This window comes from Oryzias latipes, chromosome 22 (assembly GCF_002234675.1).
Source record: "Oryzias latipes chromosome 22, ASM223467v1".
NCBI lineage: Eukaryota > Metazoa > Chordata > Actinopteri > Beloniformes > Adrianichthyidae > Oryzias > Oryzias latipes.
In genome coordinates this window covers 13,418,421-13,439,488 of record NC_019880.2, presented here as the reverse complement: position 1 = coordinate 13,439,488, position 21,068 = coordinate 13,418,421, and the positions used below count along the sequence as shown (strand labels likewise).

Below are 21,068 nucleotides of genomic sequence, written 5' to 3'. Positions count from 1 at the left end.
TTGTCATCTACACACTTCACAATAACTTTGCATGTTTGCCCTAAGTGTTGTACAATGTGATAAAAGCCTAGGAAAGACAGCTCCTTTGTTTTCCTCTCATTAGAGTGGGCCGTCTCACTCCACCCTTGACTGCCTCGTTATTCCTTTAATTAATCGGTTCTCATCATCAGCCCCTTTTCATTCTTTCAAGGGCTCTACATCCCGCAATTTACAGCCTCCATTTTTTTCCTGCTTGTGTTCCTTTTATAATTTTAGGAGGTTTTGCACCTCCCCCGAAAAGTCCCTCCATCGTCTTGCCTCCTCAGCTTGGGACCCCCGTCTGATTATAATGCCATTAAGCTTCTCCTCCTCTCCTCTGAAAGATCAGCAGGGTCCCTCTCCAATCTAAAGAAGTCCTGGTTTTTTTCCCCCTCCTTTCCCAGAAATTACCCGGCGACGCGTGCCTGAGTTTCTAATTGGCATGCCTGTCCCTGGAGACGGCCCCCTCCCTTCTTCCTAATGAAAAGCCTCGGCCTTAATTACACTTTCCAAACGCTGATTGTTATTGACAAAACTCCTGTGGCTCGGACAAACGACAGCAGATTAGCTCCATTACAGGCAGCCCTCCAAGAAGAGAAAGAGAGGGATTTCAAATCGACAATGCAAAGTGAGAGCAGCAAAAAAAAAAAAAAAGAGCTTTCAGTTTTTTTCTCCATGTACCTCGCTCTTAATTGTTTAGGCCGTTGCTCCACTTAAGATGTCTCTTTCTTTCCCAATGCCTCTTTTCTGTTCCATTGTGTTTCCGTCAGTGTACTTTTACAGAGGGGACAAAAGCCAAGCTATGTTACTTGAGAGAAAAATGTTCATCTTTTGTCAATAGACAGGATTGCTGATGGCAGCATGGGTAAACAGGAGGATTTGGCCTAATGCTTTTGTTTGCCTGCAAAAGGTACATAGACTGTCTAAAGTTGATAGGGCTGTAAAGTCCAAAATCAACACCTTGCGTCAAGACAGACACCATCCTCTTCCCAGAATTTCTGCTATCGCTTGCTGATGAAAATACTGACGCTTTCACATCCTCTCATTTTACCAAACTTTGACCCAGTGCTTCACTTCATCCAACTTTATTCTTCTTGTTTTCCTGCATTTATTTCACTGCTTGGTAAGCATCTGTGCCAATTGTGCTTAATTTTATTTCTAGGCTTAACAATATCTTCATTCCCCTGATTATTCTGGAGACGAACACGTGGCTTCATTGCGGGAGAGGGTTTTCATTGCTTCTCTAATGAGAAACTACAATACACTCGGCTGTGCTGATAGCCACCCTGGTATCCAGGCAGAAGCAAACAAAAAAAGAGGATGGAAACATAAAGGATGCAATTGAGAGCATGGCATCATAATGTCAGTGGCTTTTAACGCAGCGTAATAAGTTTTGTTCCATTTTCTCTTCTACTATACTTATTACAATCATTTTTCTGAATGTATAGTTATTTAATCATGTGATATACAGTATGTATGCATCCTAGTTTAATTTATGCTGCAGCAGTTACTTTTTTTGATACAATTATTTTACTTTTTTAAAGGATAAAAAGTAAATATTTCTGTGATTAGGACTGAGGCAAAGAAGCTAAAAGTGCCACAGATCAAGTGTGTTATTTTTGCAAAAAGAAAACTAAAATTGCATACTTGTTGGGAGGAGGGATAAAAAGGGAAAAATACCTTGTATTGTCCTTTTAAAAAAGGCTTTGCAGGCCTCACAAGAGGCCACCCCATAGTGATACCCCGAGGCTATATCTCCACAGACCAGGCACAGCCTCTTGGGGAGGGAGTTCAACATGTATTCGCACTTTATGGATGAGTCCTCCATGATGGTGCTGGAGCAGTCATCATAGCGTTTGCGGCAGGTGCCGGCGCCAAGCCCACTGGGGGTGAACATAGGTGGAGAGTCCAGGCCGTTGGAGTGGCTGTTCATGGTGCTGACATAGCCTCCGCTGGCATCCGAGTTGCCACTGGGGCTGTGGTGGCTGACGGTGTCGATGACCGAAGACGGACTGGATGGCTCTGTCTTTATGTAGGACCCACAGCTGGAGGGCAGATGCCGTTCATCAGCAGCCATTCTGTTCAGCAGCCTGGACGTGGGATCGGTTGAGGAGCAGGGTTCACAGGAAACAAGAGAAGAAGGTAAAGACAGTTAGCAGATAATTTAAATAGTAATGAACCCCAAAAAGTAACAAAATGGCCTTATAACAGTTCATCATTATGGTAATAGACATGAAATTATATGTATTTATGATAACTATACCAGTAATGCTATAAAGCCAAACTTTTTGTTACAGATATTCATTCGAAAAACCAAACTTTAAAAATACAACAACTTTTTTTTTTAGTTTTGTAGCAAAAAAGTAGCTTTTCAAAACAATCAAACGATATTCACTCATATAATCCAGAGAAAACTATGAAAGAAATATAATGTACTTCCACCATATACACATTTTTCATTACTGCAGTTATGAATCCTCTAATCACCATGTCTGCTTTTCTCAAAATCAGTGGGAGTATCTTAAGTGCTTGATTAGCCACATTTCAGGGCAGATGTTTAAGTAATATTACACACTAGTACAACATATCTGCACACCCATGAGTGCTCACATTCCCAACACAATGTAAACAGACAGAAAAGAAAAGAGTAAAGGCCAATTAGAGATGGAAAGGAATAAAGAAAGGGCACTATAACCCAACTCACACAAAGAGCACATCAGAAAGGGGAGCATCTCAATAGTTTAGAGAGCACAGTGGACCTTGGCTTGTCTCCTCGAGTCAGCAGTCAACCAAAAGGAAACATGATGGCAAGGTATTGACTTTTTCACTGTCTGCCTAATAACTGTATTTTGGAGTACATGTAATCTAATGCTTTAGCGTGTGCAGCCTTTTGGCGGTGGCCACAAAGTGCACTCTGAAGCCTTCCAGTTCCATATAACTGTTTTGTGTTATAACCTTTAACTTGAAATTGCAGTGAGTGAACAACAGGAAGAAGCTCTGCTTGGACTCAACACGTTTATGTGTGCCGACTGAGCTTGAGAGATGCATTACTCAATATATCCAGGATGCCACATAGACAAAGCAACCTCTGAGGGTCAAGGCGGGGTCCTACACAACATACACAAACAGCCTTTTGCATTAGGCACAATGAAAAGGGTGAAAGGTCACCTACACATGCCTGCATTAGCAAAATTGAGCTGCGCATGGCTTATGCAAATGTTGGTACAGGGTTCCTAGAAAGTGACAGCCAAACAACCCCAAGGTGTACTTCAGTGCCATTACTATATTGCAACATAATATTGCAGAAACAAGTCAGTTTTATATCTGAAAAATTGGTAAAAGTGGTATTTTTGGACAAAATCAAAGCTCTGTAGGATTACCAAGAACCTGAAGAGCCGCCACTGCGATGTTCCCTATTGGATGTTGGGGCTGCTTCTTACTCTCTCAGGCTGATTTAATTGTGAGGATGGGTGACAGAGGGGTTAAGGACCAAGGGTCAGTGGGTCAACCTTATTTTCTCACCCTGGCTTCCTGGGTCCATGGAGATGGGGGTCAGCATGTCAAATTAAATCTCATTCCTGGGTTTCCCTCCCTGCTGTCATGTATATTCATTGGAGCTCCAGGTGCCTAACACTACTGGAAATTCACAAAAAGGTTAACTGATAAAATAAATAATAAAAATATGCCCCGTGTTAAAACCATTGACCTTGTGGAATAAGCCCTCGTGCCTGAGCCCTCTTGGAATTCATCCTCCAACCTTCAGTGGAGAATGTACAATCTATTCTGTGCAACAAAATCCAATTTATAGCTGTCTTTTTTTAGTTACTCTCCATTTAAGGAATGTATTTAACACAGTACTAAGATTTACTCTTAATGTCCAGGCAGAAACAGAAAAGGGGAATCTTTCTTATCCCTGTCTAAAATAGAATTTGCTGTTCTAGATAATATATGCAGATTGCATCCCTATAAATTAATGTGCGGCTCTCCGTTCATCTGCCTTATGCTCTATGTTTCAAATGGATATGGGCACCTGCGCAATAGGGCACCTGCACTCGGCTTATTAAAGGCTATATATTAAAACGTAGGAGCGCAAGATGGCTCCATTTGGCTTTTATTTCAAAAATTCTGGGTAAGCTTAACCTCGGTTCAAAGGCCATCCTCAGGGTGACACTTAGCATAATTGCATAAGTGTCTTAACTGTTTCCCCTCCGGCTCAATGTGGTCATTTATAATAAATATGCTGGCCAGAATCTCCTTAACTCATTCAGCTATGACACATTAAATCGCCACTATGCCTGTGTTTTCAACAAGCACGCATACACTGATTAATGATACTGAGTGGACACTAACTGCCTAAACCTGGTGTATTAATCAAATAGTCTGAAAAATTCCTATATATATTTGTAATCTCTAGTGGGACAGGTCCAATTTAAATCTATAAATACAATTGCATGGGGAAAATGAATTATGAGCATTAAATAGTTTGACTGCAGCAATAGTCTCAGTAAATAATTTATTATGTGGGGCAGGTACTAATTACCTTATGTGCTACCCAGACAGAGAAGACAGGAAAAGATTTGCTGAAATATCTGAGACTTGATGCTGTAAAATCTATAGTTCTTCCTTCCTTCCTCAAGGTAAGAGCTTTTTCAAATTCTGCTGCCTGGCTGCCCAAAGGAACAGCACTCTTCTAAGACACAGTATCTCACCCTTTCTCTGTTCCTCCTTCTTTTGTTCCCTTTGTACCGATCAAAATTCATGCTGAGTAGTAAGTTATGGGCCTGCAATTGCACACTGCGCAGTTTGGTTTTAATCTGATTCCACCTGGCCCTCCTAACAGCATTTCAGATCCCTAATATCATTCCACTGGTGCTGCTGTGATCAGGATTAGCTGGCCTAACGATCCGGCGGCTCGTCTCGCGCTCACTCTTCTTTGACTTCCGAGAGAGGAGCTGCAAGCTCCCGTGCCTGCAAGTGAAAATCTGAACACCGGGCGACACTGTGGTAAAATTTGCAGAACATTCAAAATTTAATTGAGCCAGGTTAAGTGTCCCTGCTGAGACCTACACTGCCACTGCAGGAGGAGACTGACATTGTTCTCACTGTGACTCAATCAAACCTTAAGACCAAACAGAAAACGGGGTGTAAAATCCTGAGGCGGGAAAAAATAAAAAATAAATAAAAACCTTAGCTCACCTCATCCCAAAGTGTCACATCCCTGCTATTTGATAAGGCTGTGTAAGTGAGGGGAAAGGGTTGATGGTGGGGGTTGACATCTGAAGGCAGGGTGATGGTGATATCAGATGCCCCAGTAGGGGCAGCTCTGTCTCGAGGGCCTCAGGCGATGTGGCCTGATAAGCCACCGGCCCCAGAGTCCGCGCTAGTAGGACGAACTCAATTAGCTCCTGACAGACCTCCTCTCAGCCCGGCTCAGCCTCCCCACTGCAGCCAGACCCACAAGCAGCTGCCACGCTGACCTCTCCTGCAGGGCCCTTTGGCGCTTTTTAACGCTCTAACTCACACTCATTTGGGGAGAACTGCGACCAAAATCTGCACCAAAGTCATAAAAATGCATACAGAAGTTTGTGGTGACTTGTGTGTGTGACCACATGGGAAACATGAAAGGATTGAAAGATGGGTGTAAAGTAAGGAAGAGATGGAAATCTATCAAAACACACTTAAATGTCTGACTGTTTAATGACTATCAAGGGAATGAGCAAAGACTTTAGGGAAAATGTGCAAGACCATGTGTGCGTTTCATGAACATGTTCAGCCTATGTGTATTTGTGCCACAAACAGAGCACAAGTGGTGTTGTTGTGTGGGGGTGGGAGGATTGGTTGACCACTATGGTTTAGTTTCAGGCAAACCTGGCACTCCAGAGGGACCGATTCTATTTTATGAGGGAGGGGGTTCTAATTTAGGATTTTCTCAAATATATTACCAACTATAGCTGAACAAAACTGTTAAGGATCCAAAGTTTTAGGTTTTTAATTAACAAACATAAACACTTAAGAGAAAATGGATTCTTCTAGAGGGAGATCTTCCAAACAAAGGAAAAGATGAGGGAAAAGTCTACAGTAAGCAAGAAGGTAGGTGAGGAAATGAGTGAAAGGGGATGAAGAATAAAAGTGTTTATGGTGCCAATTGGGAGCGAGGACCAAATCAATAGTGGGTAGGCTGAGGGGGACAAGCTGCCCCATGCCTAGGTAATTAGGTTTTTTCAGTGTGTGGCAGAGGATTATATTTAGCTGCTTCACAGCGATGTCACTGTAGTCTTTATAAAACCATGAGCTCACTACGACAACATGAGCCCCATGCTCCAGCAGCATCACCAGATAGAGCTGGCCAAGAAGCAGATCACATCTATTGATCCCCCTGCTCCCGCTCCTTCCTGTTGGAGAGATGCTGCTGGTAGGAAAGAATGGGCCTTTTGTGATACGGGTGCTCGCTGTTGCTCGTCTGACGTAAACTGTCTGGGCCGCAGTGGGCAGATCTGTTTCTTCTAAGGGGGGCTGATTTCAGGATGTTGACGGAAGCAACTGGCACATGATAGAGCTACTGTCAATGGAGGATGTGGGAGAGAATCCCTTGGTGTTCAAATGTAGAGAGCAAAGGGTTAACAATCTTCTATACAGACCCAGCAGGGAGAAAGAAAAAGCTCTCTCCAGAATTAGGCAGCTCATCATAGAACATGTGAAAAAAAAAAAGTTCAGTAATAATTTCAGCCTACATTTGGGATCAAATTTCTAATTCTGCCTTTTCATTAGAAAAGATTAGTTTTCATTACTTCCGTTTTGTGTCACAGTCACGGTTTAATTTAACAACTTGAAAGTACAATGGCTCATGATAACTACAAAAATAATTAGTCGGGTGGCAAAAAAGAAAGACGTGAAACAGATAGTTCTCTCTAAAGCTTGTCACGAGAAATCTGCTGTGATGAATAGCATCAGACACAACCTGATATTGTGTGTTACCGATACGCTGACGTCAATATCACAACACGCTCTACTGAAACGCTGAGAAAACTTTGCTGGTTGATTCATTAAAGACGCTTATAAATCGCTTTACCTTTGACTCGTTGAATATTTGGGAGGCAATAAAAACGAAATTTTAAAAAAAAAATCAAAACCTGAAAATATCGTTTTTCTTTTTAAACTGCAACCTTAACAGATAAAAGCAGAGTTTCCAATTGAGTAAGACAGATCATGTGATGAATTAAAAATTAAAGTACAGAGATACTGCATTGCTTATCCCCAAGTGAGTTGTGGGCAATCACCGAAAGTGTCAGGTGGCATACCTTCCTTGCACTCAGGGCTATGTTTAAGAAAAAAAAGACTATTTTTCCAAAGAAAGGAAGACAAAATATTCCTAAAAAATAAAAAAGGAGTAAAAGCATATTTAAGGTTCTTATTTGTGAGAGAACTATAATAATGGAGGCTTACAGCTATTTAACACAGCTCAATGTAAATCACCGCTTTAGACACAGTCACTGTTCATATGGAGGGACAGAGACATAGAGCCATGCATGAAATTACTTCATTAATCTTTATCTGATAGGCCATCCTTGTTTAGGTGATGTGTGTGTGTGTGTGCGGGGGGGGTTACTTCTTGGCTAAAACTAAGAACCAATCCGGTTTCCATATAAATGATCTTCTTAATCGGTAGAAAAGCCAAACAAAAACAAACTAAAGTACAAGAAATACAATAGTAGCAGGCTCAGATGTGCAGGTTTGTCATGTGGCAGGGATGATTTAGACACAATGGGGAGCGTCAATGTTTGCAGAGGCTCACAGGAGTGGGCCATAATCTCTTGCAGGTACGATTAAAAAGGATGATATAACATTTTCACTGCAGTGGAACTTAAGTCCCTGTCATTTCGAATGTTCTAGGCACAAAAAAAACTAAAACAACTTCCCCACCAAGGGATGTTCCTCAAATACTCCATTGTTATGACTGTCACACGCCACAGCAGCCGACACCGTCATTGCAATAGCCTCTAGCCTTTTACAGGCTCATCTCCACCAGCTGCCACACATTCTCCATAAATAGTGCTGGTAATAAAAAGGCGGGTGGGCCTAACTGATTTATACGCTGGTGTCCACCACCACACCATTCAGGAATAATTAAACTTCTGGGATATTTCCTGAATTAATGTGTTTCCTTGGAGAGAGGAGGAGGAGGAGGAGGCGGCGGCGGCGGGGAGGTGAGGAGAGGGGTGCAATCTAAACGCGCGGTGTCGCATTCACATCATCTCGTGTCGCAGGTTCAACAGCCAGTCACTCAGTGCGACCATTTGATTCCACTTAGTGTTGGGTGGTCTCATAAGAAGGCAGTTTAATGTGAACATGTTTTGTGACCGGCAGGCAACCGCACACATAAACACGCGGCTGCATGGTCTCGAGCCAGGTGAGCACACACTCTTATTCTTAGTAATTTGTCAGTTATCAGATTAAATTATTGTATTACAAGAGAGTCAGAACCTAGACCGATAACCTGATTGAATTGGAATTTAATTTTCAGTTCCATTTTTTTACTGGAGTACCTGAATATCCTGTAGGGATGGGGAGATTTTAACATCTGTAATGAGATAAAAGGTAAACATTGAAAATACAAATAATGGAAAATTAAAATCCACCTTTCAGAATAAACTATTATTTCCCCTTTTATTCAAAAACTTTTCAAAACAAATGATGTCGTGCTTTTTCCAGCTACGAAATGAAAACAACAGCCTAAAACGTTTAAAGTCAGATTTCCAAAGAGCGCCGGCAAAACAAAGTCCACGCTCTAAAAGCTGGGATGGCTGCGAGGCTCAGCCAGGCCGCGCGCAGAAGACTTGGTGAAGCTGTCATTGAGAATCAGAGCCGCTACTGTGACGGATGGTTTCAATATTGATTTCATAAATAAACAAAGCTAACCATCGATCCTAATGTTATTTTGCATTTCAATTACTGCTCTGAAACATAACCTTCAAACAACTGACCGCTCAATACCAATAGCCTTCACTGATAAACACCCATATAGTTACCCACCTTGCATCACATTTTCTAATCAATTGTGAATTATTGGAGCTGGAATTGGTCTCAGAGTCACAGATTGTTGTAAGAGGGAAACACCTCAAACTCGGCAAACTTTACTTTCAGGGGTTTCTTTTTCATTTACGTGACGAGTAACATCTCTGTTAACTGATTTCTTTTCGGTAGTGTTGTTTTTTTTTTTTTTTGTGAGTTGTTCGAATGCATATGAACACCTGAGTACATGCGTGTGTGAGTGAATAAAGAGGAGCCCTTCAGCACTGAAGCAACAGGAAAGAAGTGCTGACGCACCGTGTCAGTGATAGCACTCTGCTGCCACAAGGGCATGAGAGCCCACATCTGCTAGCATTATCCTTCTAGACTAATGGACCTGGTTATTTTTAAACAGATTCTCACACTGCAGCGGAGGTGCCCAAGGTTACTGAGGATGAGAAATCAGAAAGTGCGCATGCAGTGATTGCTGCTGATTTTGATGCAGGTGGATGCCGCGACGGAGCCAAAGAGACGTGGCGAGTAATCATCTAGATTTGAAGAAGCCACACACCAGATCTCAGAAGACAGCATGTTACCACGACAGAGATCTTCCTATTCTGATCAATACTAAATGCAAAACACATCAACAGAGTATCTGTTGTGGAGCACGGTTAATGCAAAATGGAGAGCTACAGATGAGGAAAGAAAAGTCCACATGATCGGGAAAATAAAGCCGAGATGAAGTGGCTCCTTAAAAGCCAGACAAAGTGTCAGGCTACCCTCAATGAACCTGCCGACCTCTACAGCAACAGACTTTTTAAAGACCCACAGACTGACAAAAACACTGCTTCCACATCTCAGCCAGAGCTGAGCGACACATTCACAACAAGAGTAATCAAACTATATACCAGAAATGTGACGGCTCCAGCGTAGCCATTGGAGTCAGGAATCTCTCTAATGAATTGGACAACAAAGCCCTGTTGATACAAGGAAGAAGTATTTAGAATCCTGTAACAGACTTAGGCACAATAGTTTGTTTTCTTTTTGTTTTTAAGACACACATTCCAACACCTTCTAAAAGCTTTAGGAGTTAAAAATGGTGGGAGTGGGCTGGGATGGCTGCACGGTGGAGCTCCACAGGCCACCAGCTCCTGGCTCACAGCAGTGTGGCCATCCTCAGCCAGGATCCTCTTCTGGTAATGTATTCTGAAACCAAATTACCGTAAGCTGATCCCATCTGGATAGTGTCTGTGCGGGGCTGCTTTGGTTACCCATCACTGCCTCTATAGCCTCTGATAGCATCTCCATGAAGACAGCAAAAATGTGATTAACCCAATAACAATGAAACACTTGGTCAAAGAGCAAAGAGCTTTTAACTTAAGATACACTAATGCAATTCCCTCGCCTTGGTTTTTGAAACCTAATAAGAATCAAGTGGACGGACTGCTGGAGATGGCTGTTTGCAGGCTCTAATGCAGCGAGCTGGGAATGAAGTCAAATAAATTGAAATCTAATTCATCACTGTGTGCTAACTTCTTTCTGCCTCTCTAAAAATACATTAAAAAAGCTCTTATTTCATGAAAGGAAACTGGATAGCCTTGTTAGTTTATTGCAGTGGCTCTGCCAGGGCTTAAGGAAAGCAGGAGTGTTGATAGAACATTCAGAAATTAGAGAAGACACGTCTCAATTCACTGTCACTCAAAATCTTGAGGATGTCTCAGTCTTTACTGAAAAATTCCCACTATAAACCATAACTAACCTCTGTGCACTCTGAAAGATGATTATAATGCAGTATTTATAAGGAGCCGCACACGGTTTTCCTCTGGCATGATTACTAAAATTATGTTTAAAATTATAGTTCACAAAAAAACATTCTTACTTGTTGCCAACTTAGATAAAACATGGGGCTGGAATAAAAAATGAAAAGTGACTTTTAGTTTGCAAACAATTTCAACAGCATAAACAAAGATATTTTACTGGTATTCCACTATAGTTTGTAACAGTTGCAAAGAACACACAGACGTTCCACAAGTCCTCAACCTTCAAGTTGTTTTTTTCCAGTCCTCTGGAATGAGTTATGAAAACCAGTTTACATTTAGCAAAACAAAGAAAAACAAGCCTCTGCTGAGGCTAAACTAACAAGAAAAGCTGCAGAGCTCCACAAATAAAATCTTGGTTAATAGATGGCTATCTGGAATAATTGGGAATCATTTTTCCAAGCGGTAACATCGATTTTAATGATTAAAAATTCACCAATATTTTACTCTGAATAACCGGATTTTGAAAAAACCTCCTTTGTGATGCAAAAGTTTTATGATTCTTTCTCATTTAAAGAGTTAGTAAGTTTTTTTTTCCAAACAACACTACATCACACAAAACTAGAAAAAGCTTTAAAATAAAAGCAAACTTTGAAAACATACCAAATAAAAAAGAAAATTAATAATTGTAAATAGTGTTTTTACATGTATTTATTCACTTTATTATGAAAAATATAACTTTAAATTTTACGTGTGTGACGTTACATGTCTAAAAAGGTTGGGGAGTTGAAATTATAATTTCACAATAAAATACCAAAAAAGACACAAGACTTTTCAATAAGTTGCATTGATTTATTTTTCTTGTGCAACAAACATATATTTTATTATAAATATTTGATTACTAGAAATAATATTAATATTATAAAAACCCATAATAGTTTAACAGTGAAGAGTACTATCTGTGGCGATTGGATATAAATGAGCTAATGCAGAAAAAAAGTAAAGAAAATCAACCCAAAACGTTTTTTTGTTTGCATTTGATTGTTTTTTGTTTTTGTTTTTTTGGATTTAGGCTTTTATGAATAATAAAGAAGCTACTAATATTTTTGCATATTGTAAGTTGTATTTTTGTAAAATGTGTATTTTATTTTGTTGTTTTTTTTTAACAACATTTAGCTATTACATATTTCTAATGTGTAAGTAGAGGCAGTGCAGTTTATTCATGAGAGGTTTTCCCCTTGTGAGCATTGTACTAAAAACTACTGACTGACAAAAACTTAACCGCCTGAAAAAAATTAAAACAAATTATTAAAAATAAACACTTTAGACAAACGATTTCAGATTAAAAAAATCATATTTTAACCTCAAACCTGTTCTTTACGTATTTTATCTGAAGACGTTTCTTTTAGAATTTACAGAGGCTTTAGAATATTTTTTAGCCTTTTAATAACCTTAGTGGCATTTAGTTTTCAACAAATCTGATTTGTGTGTTGCAAGAAACCTGATAAAAAAAAATTAAATATTGAAGAAAATTAGCAATAATTTTAAAAGGAAGTTTTAATTTAAGGTTTGATCTTTTTCTGCTGCACCTTTCAAACTAACTCGTATTTAAGTGCAAAAAACACTGCTACATATGTATTAAATGTTTCCAAATACTAAATAAGATTACTGATGGTTTAAAACCAGAGACTTTGCTGTTTTCTCACAGAGGCACTGGAAGTTCAGGATGCGCCAGCGGCCACGAGCTGTGGAGACAGCGGCTCGTCCGAAAACAGACCTCCCGGCTCTCTGAGGTTACAAGGTCTTTTCATCCGTCTTTCCCCCGGATACAAATATATATATAACAGCGTGTAATTTATCCTTCCCAATTCCACGGATTCGAGTTAATCTCATCTTTCTTGCAGTATAATTCTCATTCAGGCAGGGCGGTGGGCTCTGACATCAAGCCATCAGCAAACAAGCTCATAACCCAACTGGACAGGTACCACACATTCCTTAGGGGGGAAAAAATACACACTTTGCAGAAGTGCGAGGTAAATCGATCTGCCATGCTCTGAATAATATTCATAAAGGGGAGCACGCGTGATGCACACATACTAACTCACACACACACACTCACACACACAATTCACACAGCTGCACCTGTCCTGTTTCTCCACTGTCATGTTCACCATGAGCTAAAACCTTCAAACAGTGGACACAAAAGTCAACTTTTGAGTCCATGCAGGGCGGCCGTGGAGACAGAAAAGAAAACGGCTTAGTGACGACAGGAGAAAAGTTTGCAAGACTTGTGAAAAACAAAAAGCAAAGACTTCAAATCAGGAAAAAGGAAAACGGCTAAGACATCATCTGCACTACAACACCAAAAAGAAATGAAAAGAAAAGTAAAAAGAAGGAAAGAGAAACAAGCTGCACCTACTGGTTATGATAGCTGAGAGGGTCTGGAAGACAAAGTTCTGAAATGTCCATCAGTCCAGTTTTAGCATTCCAGGAATGAGAAGAAGAGAAAAGAGAAAACAACTGAGACTCGCTTCTTCCCCAAATGATGGCACAGCACCCTCAGAGACAACGCTGCCGAAAAGTCCCTCCAGCAACACTCCCCCCCCAGCCTGCACAGGTATGTCGGACTGATGGATTGAGTGTGTGTGCATGTGTGTTGAGTGTGTGTGTTAGTGTATATATGAGTGGAAGAGAGACAGAGAAAGAGTGTTTGTCTAAGTGAGAGAGAGAGGGAGAGCCAGGAAAGAGTGAAGGGAGGAGGGACAGATAGACGGAGAGGTAAAAAGGGGTGAGAGACGGAGAAGCGCAGGAAGCGGCGGGATGAGCGCTAAGATGGAGAGAGCATGAGAGTGCGAGCGAGAGGAATGACTCTTTCCATGCTCGGGATAGGGCTCTTTAAGACTCAAGGGCTTGATGAATATGGAACAGCTGCTGTTGGCTGGCTCCGAGGGGCAGGACTTAAAGCAACCAAGGGGCCGGCAGAGCGCCGGGGAGGAGGGATCCAAACGCTCACACACTCCTCTATGCGCAACACACGGCTCTCACACACATAGACAAAACAACCCATCACATGAACAACAGAGGTGCAGCTAGGACAACACAACAAATTTTCCACCTCATTTACAGAGACGCATAACTCCGGTTTCCAAGAAATCAGATTACGTTAATTCAAATAAAAATCAAACTTTCATTGTTTTTATTGACAGCAAAACAGTGATTTGTATTACATTTAAACTAATTTTTTTCTGAAAAACACTTTTTGATCTGAGTAAAATGTTTCGATTGGATGAAACAGACATAATAGGGAATATTGTTTTAAACCAATCTTTAGAAAAATGTTGGTGTTTAAAATGTTTTCTCTCTTTTGTATTATAAAGCTGAATCCCATAAAAGCACTCAGTGGAAAAGAATCAGGGAGCAGTAAAATGCTTCTGCAGCACTTCACTTTCAAAAAGCAACAGCTTTCAACCAACTGAGGACACTAAGTGTATTTATTGAGCTGCCGTTTAGCTCCATTTGTGGGAGTCGCATGGAAGGGACCATTGTGACTCTTTCAGCACCTGTGAGAGATGATCTCAAGCCATAACTCACGGCCTGGAAGCCCATCAGCTTCTAAAGCAGCGGAAAATCCAGCTCTGTCTTCTCTAACCCCAGCTTTAGAAGCGCCTGTGTTTCACTGTTGATCAAGCTCAGTAAGAATGCAGAGAATGCAGATAGCATTTCACAGTCAGAGAGGGTCTCCGTGTTACTGTATCCCCACATTATAGGAGCGGAGCTTACCACGGGATCTTGACACTTGGCTGAGTCAAGCAAGAAGAAGCAGCAATTCTCTGAAACTCACTAGGTGCTTGACGGCAGCCTGCAGCCTCCTCGGCAAATCAGAGGAGGAGATGAGCTCCACCAGAATGTTCGTTTAAAGAAAAAAAAAAAGCTGTGTTGTGTCACTTTGCTGCTTTTCAGTTTTCTCTGCTGAACAGGAGCAGCATAACCCCTAGAGAGGAATCCAGTTCCATTCATCGGCTCACGTTTCTATAATCAATGCAAAAACATCACGCAGTCCCTATTGATCCTTCCAGGCCTACTGATGTGCAGCGATAGTGCCTCCACAGTGGCAGAAATCATACAGCATATGGTCTATTTTTGTGACAAAACCACTGAATAAATAAATGGAAATCCTATCAAGATGGATGTCAAATCAGTTTAATTAAATCAAAAAAGAATACAATCTACATCAATTTTGTCAAGTTTCCGCCAATTTATTTACGGAAAGAGTCAAAAAGGGCACCGCTTTTCAAATCAGCCGTATTAAGCATAAAAGTGCTGTTAATATTTTAAATTTATAACAAACCCAAAACAGCTGCATGTATTACTCCTGTCTATCAAATGTACAAAAAGCAGGATTTACATGAGATCCTTTAAGCTGAAAAATGCCGTCTCTGACGCCTTCTATCTACCTTGTGCTTCCATTCTGTTAGACGATTGTGTTTGACAAATCACATTTCTGCATGTTTTCCAGCAGTGTCCCAAAGACCATGCAATCCTTGACGTGCAACCTGAGCTATGAAAGCCCTGCTGCTATCACCGCTTCTTATCAGCAATCCTATGAAAAAATATAAGATGGTGTGACAGCTGATTTGACGGGACTGGATCTGATACAAGTAAACAATAGACCTCTTGGAGGGACGCTGTTCATCACAGCTGACATGCCAAAAAGCATACCAACATCTAAAAGCTTTTAATGTGCAAAGAGTTTAAATAAGAATGTTTAAATTGAGATTTTCAAAATAAGAAAATTGAATAACTTTGGACACTTTTTGAAGCTTTTTAAGAAAAGAAAAAAGTTTTAAGCACACTTAAAGATGTTTTTCTCTAAAGCAATGCCAAAAAATATTCTTAAATTAGCTCAACAGTTGGTAGATATATTTTTTTATTGCAAGATGTCTTTATTATTATTTATTTATTTTTACAACTAAATAACTTTTACCTAAATATTTAAAACATAAAAAAATTAAAACATACACTTATGACTTTTATTTTGCAAATACAACTCCATTGTAATAAATACTTTGCTTTCTGGTCACTTTTAGCCTCAAACAATTAAATGAAAGTTTTAAATGTGTCTCAGTTCCCTGGGGAAAAGCTTGCATGACTGCATGTGCTGCACGTGCCTGCATTCTACTACAAAAGTCTTGTAATTCCCTCGCGCCTGCCACCTCAGCGTGGATTTGTACTCAATTAAGACAAAATCTAAGACAAGGGGAGATTTGACCGTTGTGCGCCGACTGCGTTGATGAATGTGTACCTTCATGTCACATCCCCCCCGGCTTGCGTGGACGTGGAGTCTCCGAGACGTCGTGGTGCTGCACCGAACCACTCCACCGGCCGGCGGCAGGAAAGCGGAGAGCCGGGTCAGGTGTGACTCGGTGATGGAGAGGCAAGACAGTGGCAGCCGCCTGTGGACTGTGTTTCCACGCGGCTAAATTAGGATTGTTTACCCAGTTTGGAGGGCTCGCCTCTCTTTTCTCTTGTTTTATACCGAAACTTTCACGTCACAGCTCTGCGAACTCCTGCGCCTCCATCACTCTCCGTCCTCCCCTCTGCGCTCCCGAGCAGCTGTTTTAAAGCGTACAGCGTGATTTTCTAGAGGCCCTCATCGGGCTTCTTCTACCTCTTTGCCCCCCCCCCCTCCTCCTCCTCCTCCTCCCGGCCATCAGGTGGGTGGGCGCTCACCTGAGAAAACGCCAGGTGAGGAGAAGAAGCAGCGAAAACGCGCTCTCTGCTAGTTTCCACTGCTGATGAATAAATGAGAAGGCAAAAGGTCCTCTTGCATAGATCACAGTTACTGTCTCACATAACAGGCATTCACACTTTCTCAAATGTTTAAAAGTAAACAAATAAGTATATATGTATTGGACCGGTGCAGCTGCATCATTTTCTTAATGTATTTGCTTCAATCTTCACTACATTTTCCCAAATTAAAATGTAAAATAGACCTTCAATGTTGAAATAATCATAATAAATGTACATTTCTTCTCCTTCTTCTTGCTTTTCTTCTCAGCTTTTGCTGCCTCAGCTGTTATTTGGGAGGTGAACCGGGCTGACAGCAACCTCATCTCCACTAGAGGGAGGGCTATCTCACACTAAGGCCCACCAAGGGGCTGCAGCACAGGAGCCCTTCTTTATTTATTTTCCCAGCGTGATGGAGTAATTCACAGACTGAATGGATGACAGTCAGGACAGTGCCAACATCCAAGCGCACAATGGAGACCGGACAGCGTTTGCCTCTGACTACAAAACCCTATCTGTTACAAACGTGTAATTATTGTCCTTAATAGATTAATTCATACTGAAAGGTAGAAATGGGTTCCAGGCTATTGATGCAATCATTTCGCTGAGGAAATTAAGCGACATTAAAAGAATGATATTGTCACCGCCAAAGTATCATTGATTCTTTTCGAATGCGATTAACTGTATTTGAAAATGGGTCCTGGACACTGAGCTGTGCACGGAGCACCGAGGATCACTTCATTTGGGAGAGATATGAAGACCAAATTATCCCATCAAAGAGAAAATCTATAAATGTAATGGCATGGAGCTTGCACACTAAAGAATGACAACAGCAATCCTGTTCAGTTCCCAGTGAATTAATCAGAAGTGAAGAGCTTCCAGCCAACTCTAAAAAAAAATACACATGGGGTTATATTTGACTGACCAAGATCATGAAAGCAGGAGTCATTTGTAAGACTTTAAAAAATATTTTTAAAGCGTTGCCAGTTCATTCAGAATTTACAGCAAAGTAAGTTTTAATCTGAAACTTTAAGTATAACTCTTTAATGTAAACTGGTTACTGATACACTGTAACTTACACTTACTGTGTCTTTCCTTTTTCTATTTATTTGAATGTTGTTAAAGTGCCACTTCAACTATATATTTATCCATTGTAAAAACATTTCCAGTGGTCTTTTAATTATGGTTATCCATTTTTGGCCGACATAAAAAAAACTGTGTTGTTTTTCTAGGATACGGTTTCTGCAGAGCAGCAGCAGGAGTTCATCCGAAATTCGCCTCTGAAGTTGTGGGCAGGACAGTCGGTGAGGAAGTAACCCTCAACTGATATCCCATCATCTCTTTGTTTACACTGTCTCCCGCTAGCTTACAGCCCCTCACAACCCCAAGCTGTGCTAAAAACAAACAAACCGTGAGCAATATTGGAGCAATATTTAGCCAGATGTCTGCTCAGACGAGAAAAATGAAGAACATTGATGTAATTGTGTGCAAGTGAATGCATCAAACTTTGGCCCGCCCATTTCAGTTACTGCGTCAACTGAGAGCTTTTTCAAACTGCAGTTTTTAATCTGCTACCAATTTATTTGAATAAATACATGCTCAGAAATTCAGTTTTATTCTTACATTATTTTATATGTCTTCCATCGTGAGAGAAATGCTACAATAACGTGAAAAAAAAAACTAAAACACAAATTTCAACAGAGTCGGTCTCAAGACCTTTTTGCTGCAGCTCATGTTTAAGGCCACAAACATCAAAATTCACTGTAGTTGATACCAATATTGATAAATTTTGGCATCAATATTAATGTGGGTTTTTTTACCATAAAAAGGAAAACAAGAAGAATTACATACACTTTTATGTAAATGAATAAATAATAAATATATATATATAGGTGTTCAGTCATACAAACAAATTTGAGTTCCAGTGTGGTACTGTGATGAAAACTGTGGAACCCGTCCAGTTATGAAATTTCGGAAATAATGAATATTTAATGGTCTACAGACCTCTGTTTTATTGTGGGGTTTGAATTAGCTTAACAACAGTCCATAGAGAGCTTTGTTGAATGGATTTCCAGCAGCTGCTAACCATCCATACATCATCAGTTAAAGCGAAGTGTTGGATGCTGCTGTGTAGATCCCCTCTATACTGTACTCTACAACAGTGTAGACAGATTCTCTGGAGGGATGAGTCACGCGTCTCCAACTGGCAACCTGAGTCTGGGTTTGGCGGTTGCCATGAGATAAATTGCTGTCCAACTGCATTGTGTTAAGGTCTCAAGTTTGGTAGAGGGCATATTATAGTGTGGGTTGTTATTCGAGAGCTGGGAGTTACAGTTTAGTTACACTTTAGTTACAGCGCAGGATCCATCCGTGTATTTTCTATGCCCACTTAGTCTTGTTCAGCACCATGGCGATGCTGGAGCCTGTCCAGCTTGTGTCATGAAAGCCAGGTGCTTCTTGGGCAGGTACCCGGTACACTGCCCTTCAGTTTTCCCTATTTTGCCCTGCTAAAAGTTCAACTCCGATCATCTTTTGATCTATTTTTAAGATGTTCCCAGTGGAATTTTAATTATGATTTTGCCATTTTTAGCCAAAATTAATAAAAAGGACATAGTTTCTAGGACATAGTTTCTGCAAAGTGGCAGTAGTTCAGTAGACATTTGCCCCTGAATTGTGGCCGGGACCACCCCCCCCCCCCCTTTTGCTACGATCTCAGAGTAGGGAACCTGTCTGCCCAGCATATTTTGTACGTCACAAATTGGCTCTTTTTCAAAATGCATTTTTTTTGTCTGCTCCTGATTCACAGCGATTTGAATAAAGAAATACTAAGTAAGGCAATTTTAAGCTTAACTTTATTTATGCGTCCTCATCATCTGAATAATGCCACAAGAATATGTTAAAAATCCCGAAAACACAATTTTCATTGGAGTGATTCTTTAATGGTAGTCATCTTAGGCTGGTATGTTAGAGATTGAAACAGCTCAAAACAGCGTTCTCCAAGTGGAAGTAGAAGAGACAGAGAAACATTGCAATGCAACTCTAAAGCACAGACTTCTTTGCCCAAGAGCAATGCTTGACTTTATAAATGTGTTTTCGAAAAATTGGTTAAATATTCCCATGAACCTGTTTAAAACATACGCCAACTCTGTCAAGAAACTGGTATAGATTTTTCTTTCACATCTATTTGCCAAACCAGAAAAAAGGGTAAATTAAAATAATAATAATTACTTTGTAAAAAAACCAACCAAATATTGGCTATTTGAAACACCCTAAAATCAGAAAGAATGGTATATTAACCTTTGGCTGTCTGGTGGTGTGTGAGTGTTTTGTGATTTGTTCTTGGTTTGCGTTGTTTTTCTGGCTTTGCATACCGCGGTTGTGCAGGGCATCGTGATGGATTCCAACAAAAGCATATTTGTGCAGCAGTTGCTGGTCCACAAAGCTCCATAACTCAATTACTTTGTTGGTAATCCACTGAAAAGACACTCAGCGAAGAGGCAGAAAGGCAGGCAGACAGAAAAAAAAATATGTAACGTATCAGACGCAACCACTGATATGATGTCCAAGCATAGGAGGAATCAGGCATCAATCTTTAGCCTTGGTCAAAATGCAGCATAATTCCAACCCAAACATTTTTCTTTGCAATATAAACTGAATCAAGGGATCCAGAGACTCTTTCCCTCCACCTGCTGTCAGCCACCCTCCATCCCAACCTCACCTAAATTTCATTTAGGAGGCATGTTTATCCCTTTCCCCCTCAGTCTGATGCTTTCTCCAATGCAGGTTCTTCCCTCTCTTTGAATTCATTGCACTGTAGCCTTTAGGTTTGCTTGCTTAACAAATATGGACAGGAGACCTAAGTGGTTTTTGAAATCTTTGAATGGACTTTGGAGTGCCTGTGTTGTGCAGGGTGACAACAGTCACTCTGTCTCTTACTGTCTAACCAATTCGTGTGTGTGTGGCTTCTGGGGCATGTCTGGTTGTCAGTCAGATTGTGTTTACCTCTTGTGTGTGAGTGTGTGCATGAATATGGGCTCCCCACGCTCTCACAGGCTCCCAGGCTGGGAGATGTTAACGTTGGATGGGCGGCAGTCTGGAAATGAGATAAGGATGTTTGATTCATAGGATCTGACAGGAAATCTATACTCTGCAATGTTTATAATCCACCCATTACTACACAGCCGAATGAAAGAACAATAATCCAATCATTTACTCCATATTTACCTGAGGCAGGTTCTCAGTTTTAAAGGGAAAGTGCACGGGGGCGTGGCTGTCGAGGGGCAGATTTTAGCTCACAGAGGACGACTTGGTGGAAGCCGAGGATGGACTGTTGCCTTGGGAACGCATGTCTCCAGGAGACGCTATGTCTCACGAATATTAGGTCAAAGGTCATCAATTGCAAACACAATAGTTTATGAGTATCTATTAAAATTAATCATAAAGGTTGTTAGAGGATCTAAAAATAAATGGCAAAAACTAAGTAAGGGTAACCAACAATTG

General features: G+C 40.7%; 1 protein-coding gene across 9 annotated transcripts in view; it reads right to left on the bottom strand.

Annotated features, from left to right (window-relative positions):
• The window catches only part of esrrb (estrogen related receptor beta), a 39,169-nt gene extending 22,725 nt beyond the window's left edge, over positions 1-16,444 (bottom strand). The window contains exons 1-3 of one of the 9 annotated variants that reach the window (XM_020713358.2): positions 16,084-16,444; positions 9,933-10,001; positions 1,699-2,108 (exon numbers count right to left, since the gene is read on the bottom strand). In XM_020713358.2, coding sequence (XP_020569017.1) covers positions 1,699-2,108; positions 9,933-9,961 — 439 coding nt within the window. In that variant the 5' untranslated portion in view covers positions 9,962-10,001; positions 16,084-16,444. Of the gene's footprint in view, positions 1-1,698; positions 2,109-9,932; positions 10,002-10,095; positions 10,943-13,200; positions 13,677-16,083 lie in introns of those variants that run through there. The other 8 variants (XM_020713354.2, XM_020713356.2, XM_020713355.2 and 5 more) reach the window with 8 other exon arrangements.
• Between the last annotated feature and the right edge of the window lie 4,624 nt (positions 16,445-21,068).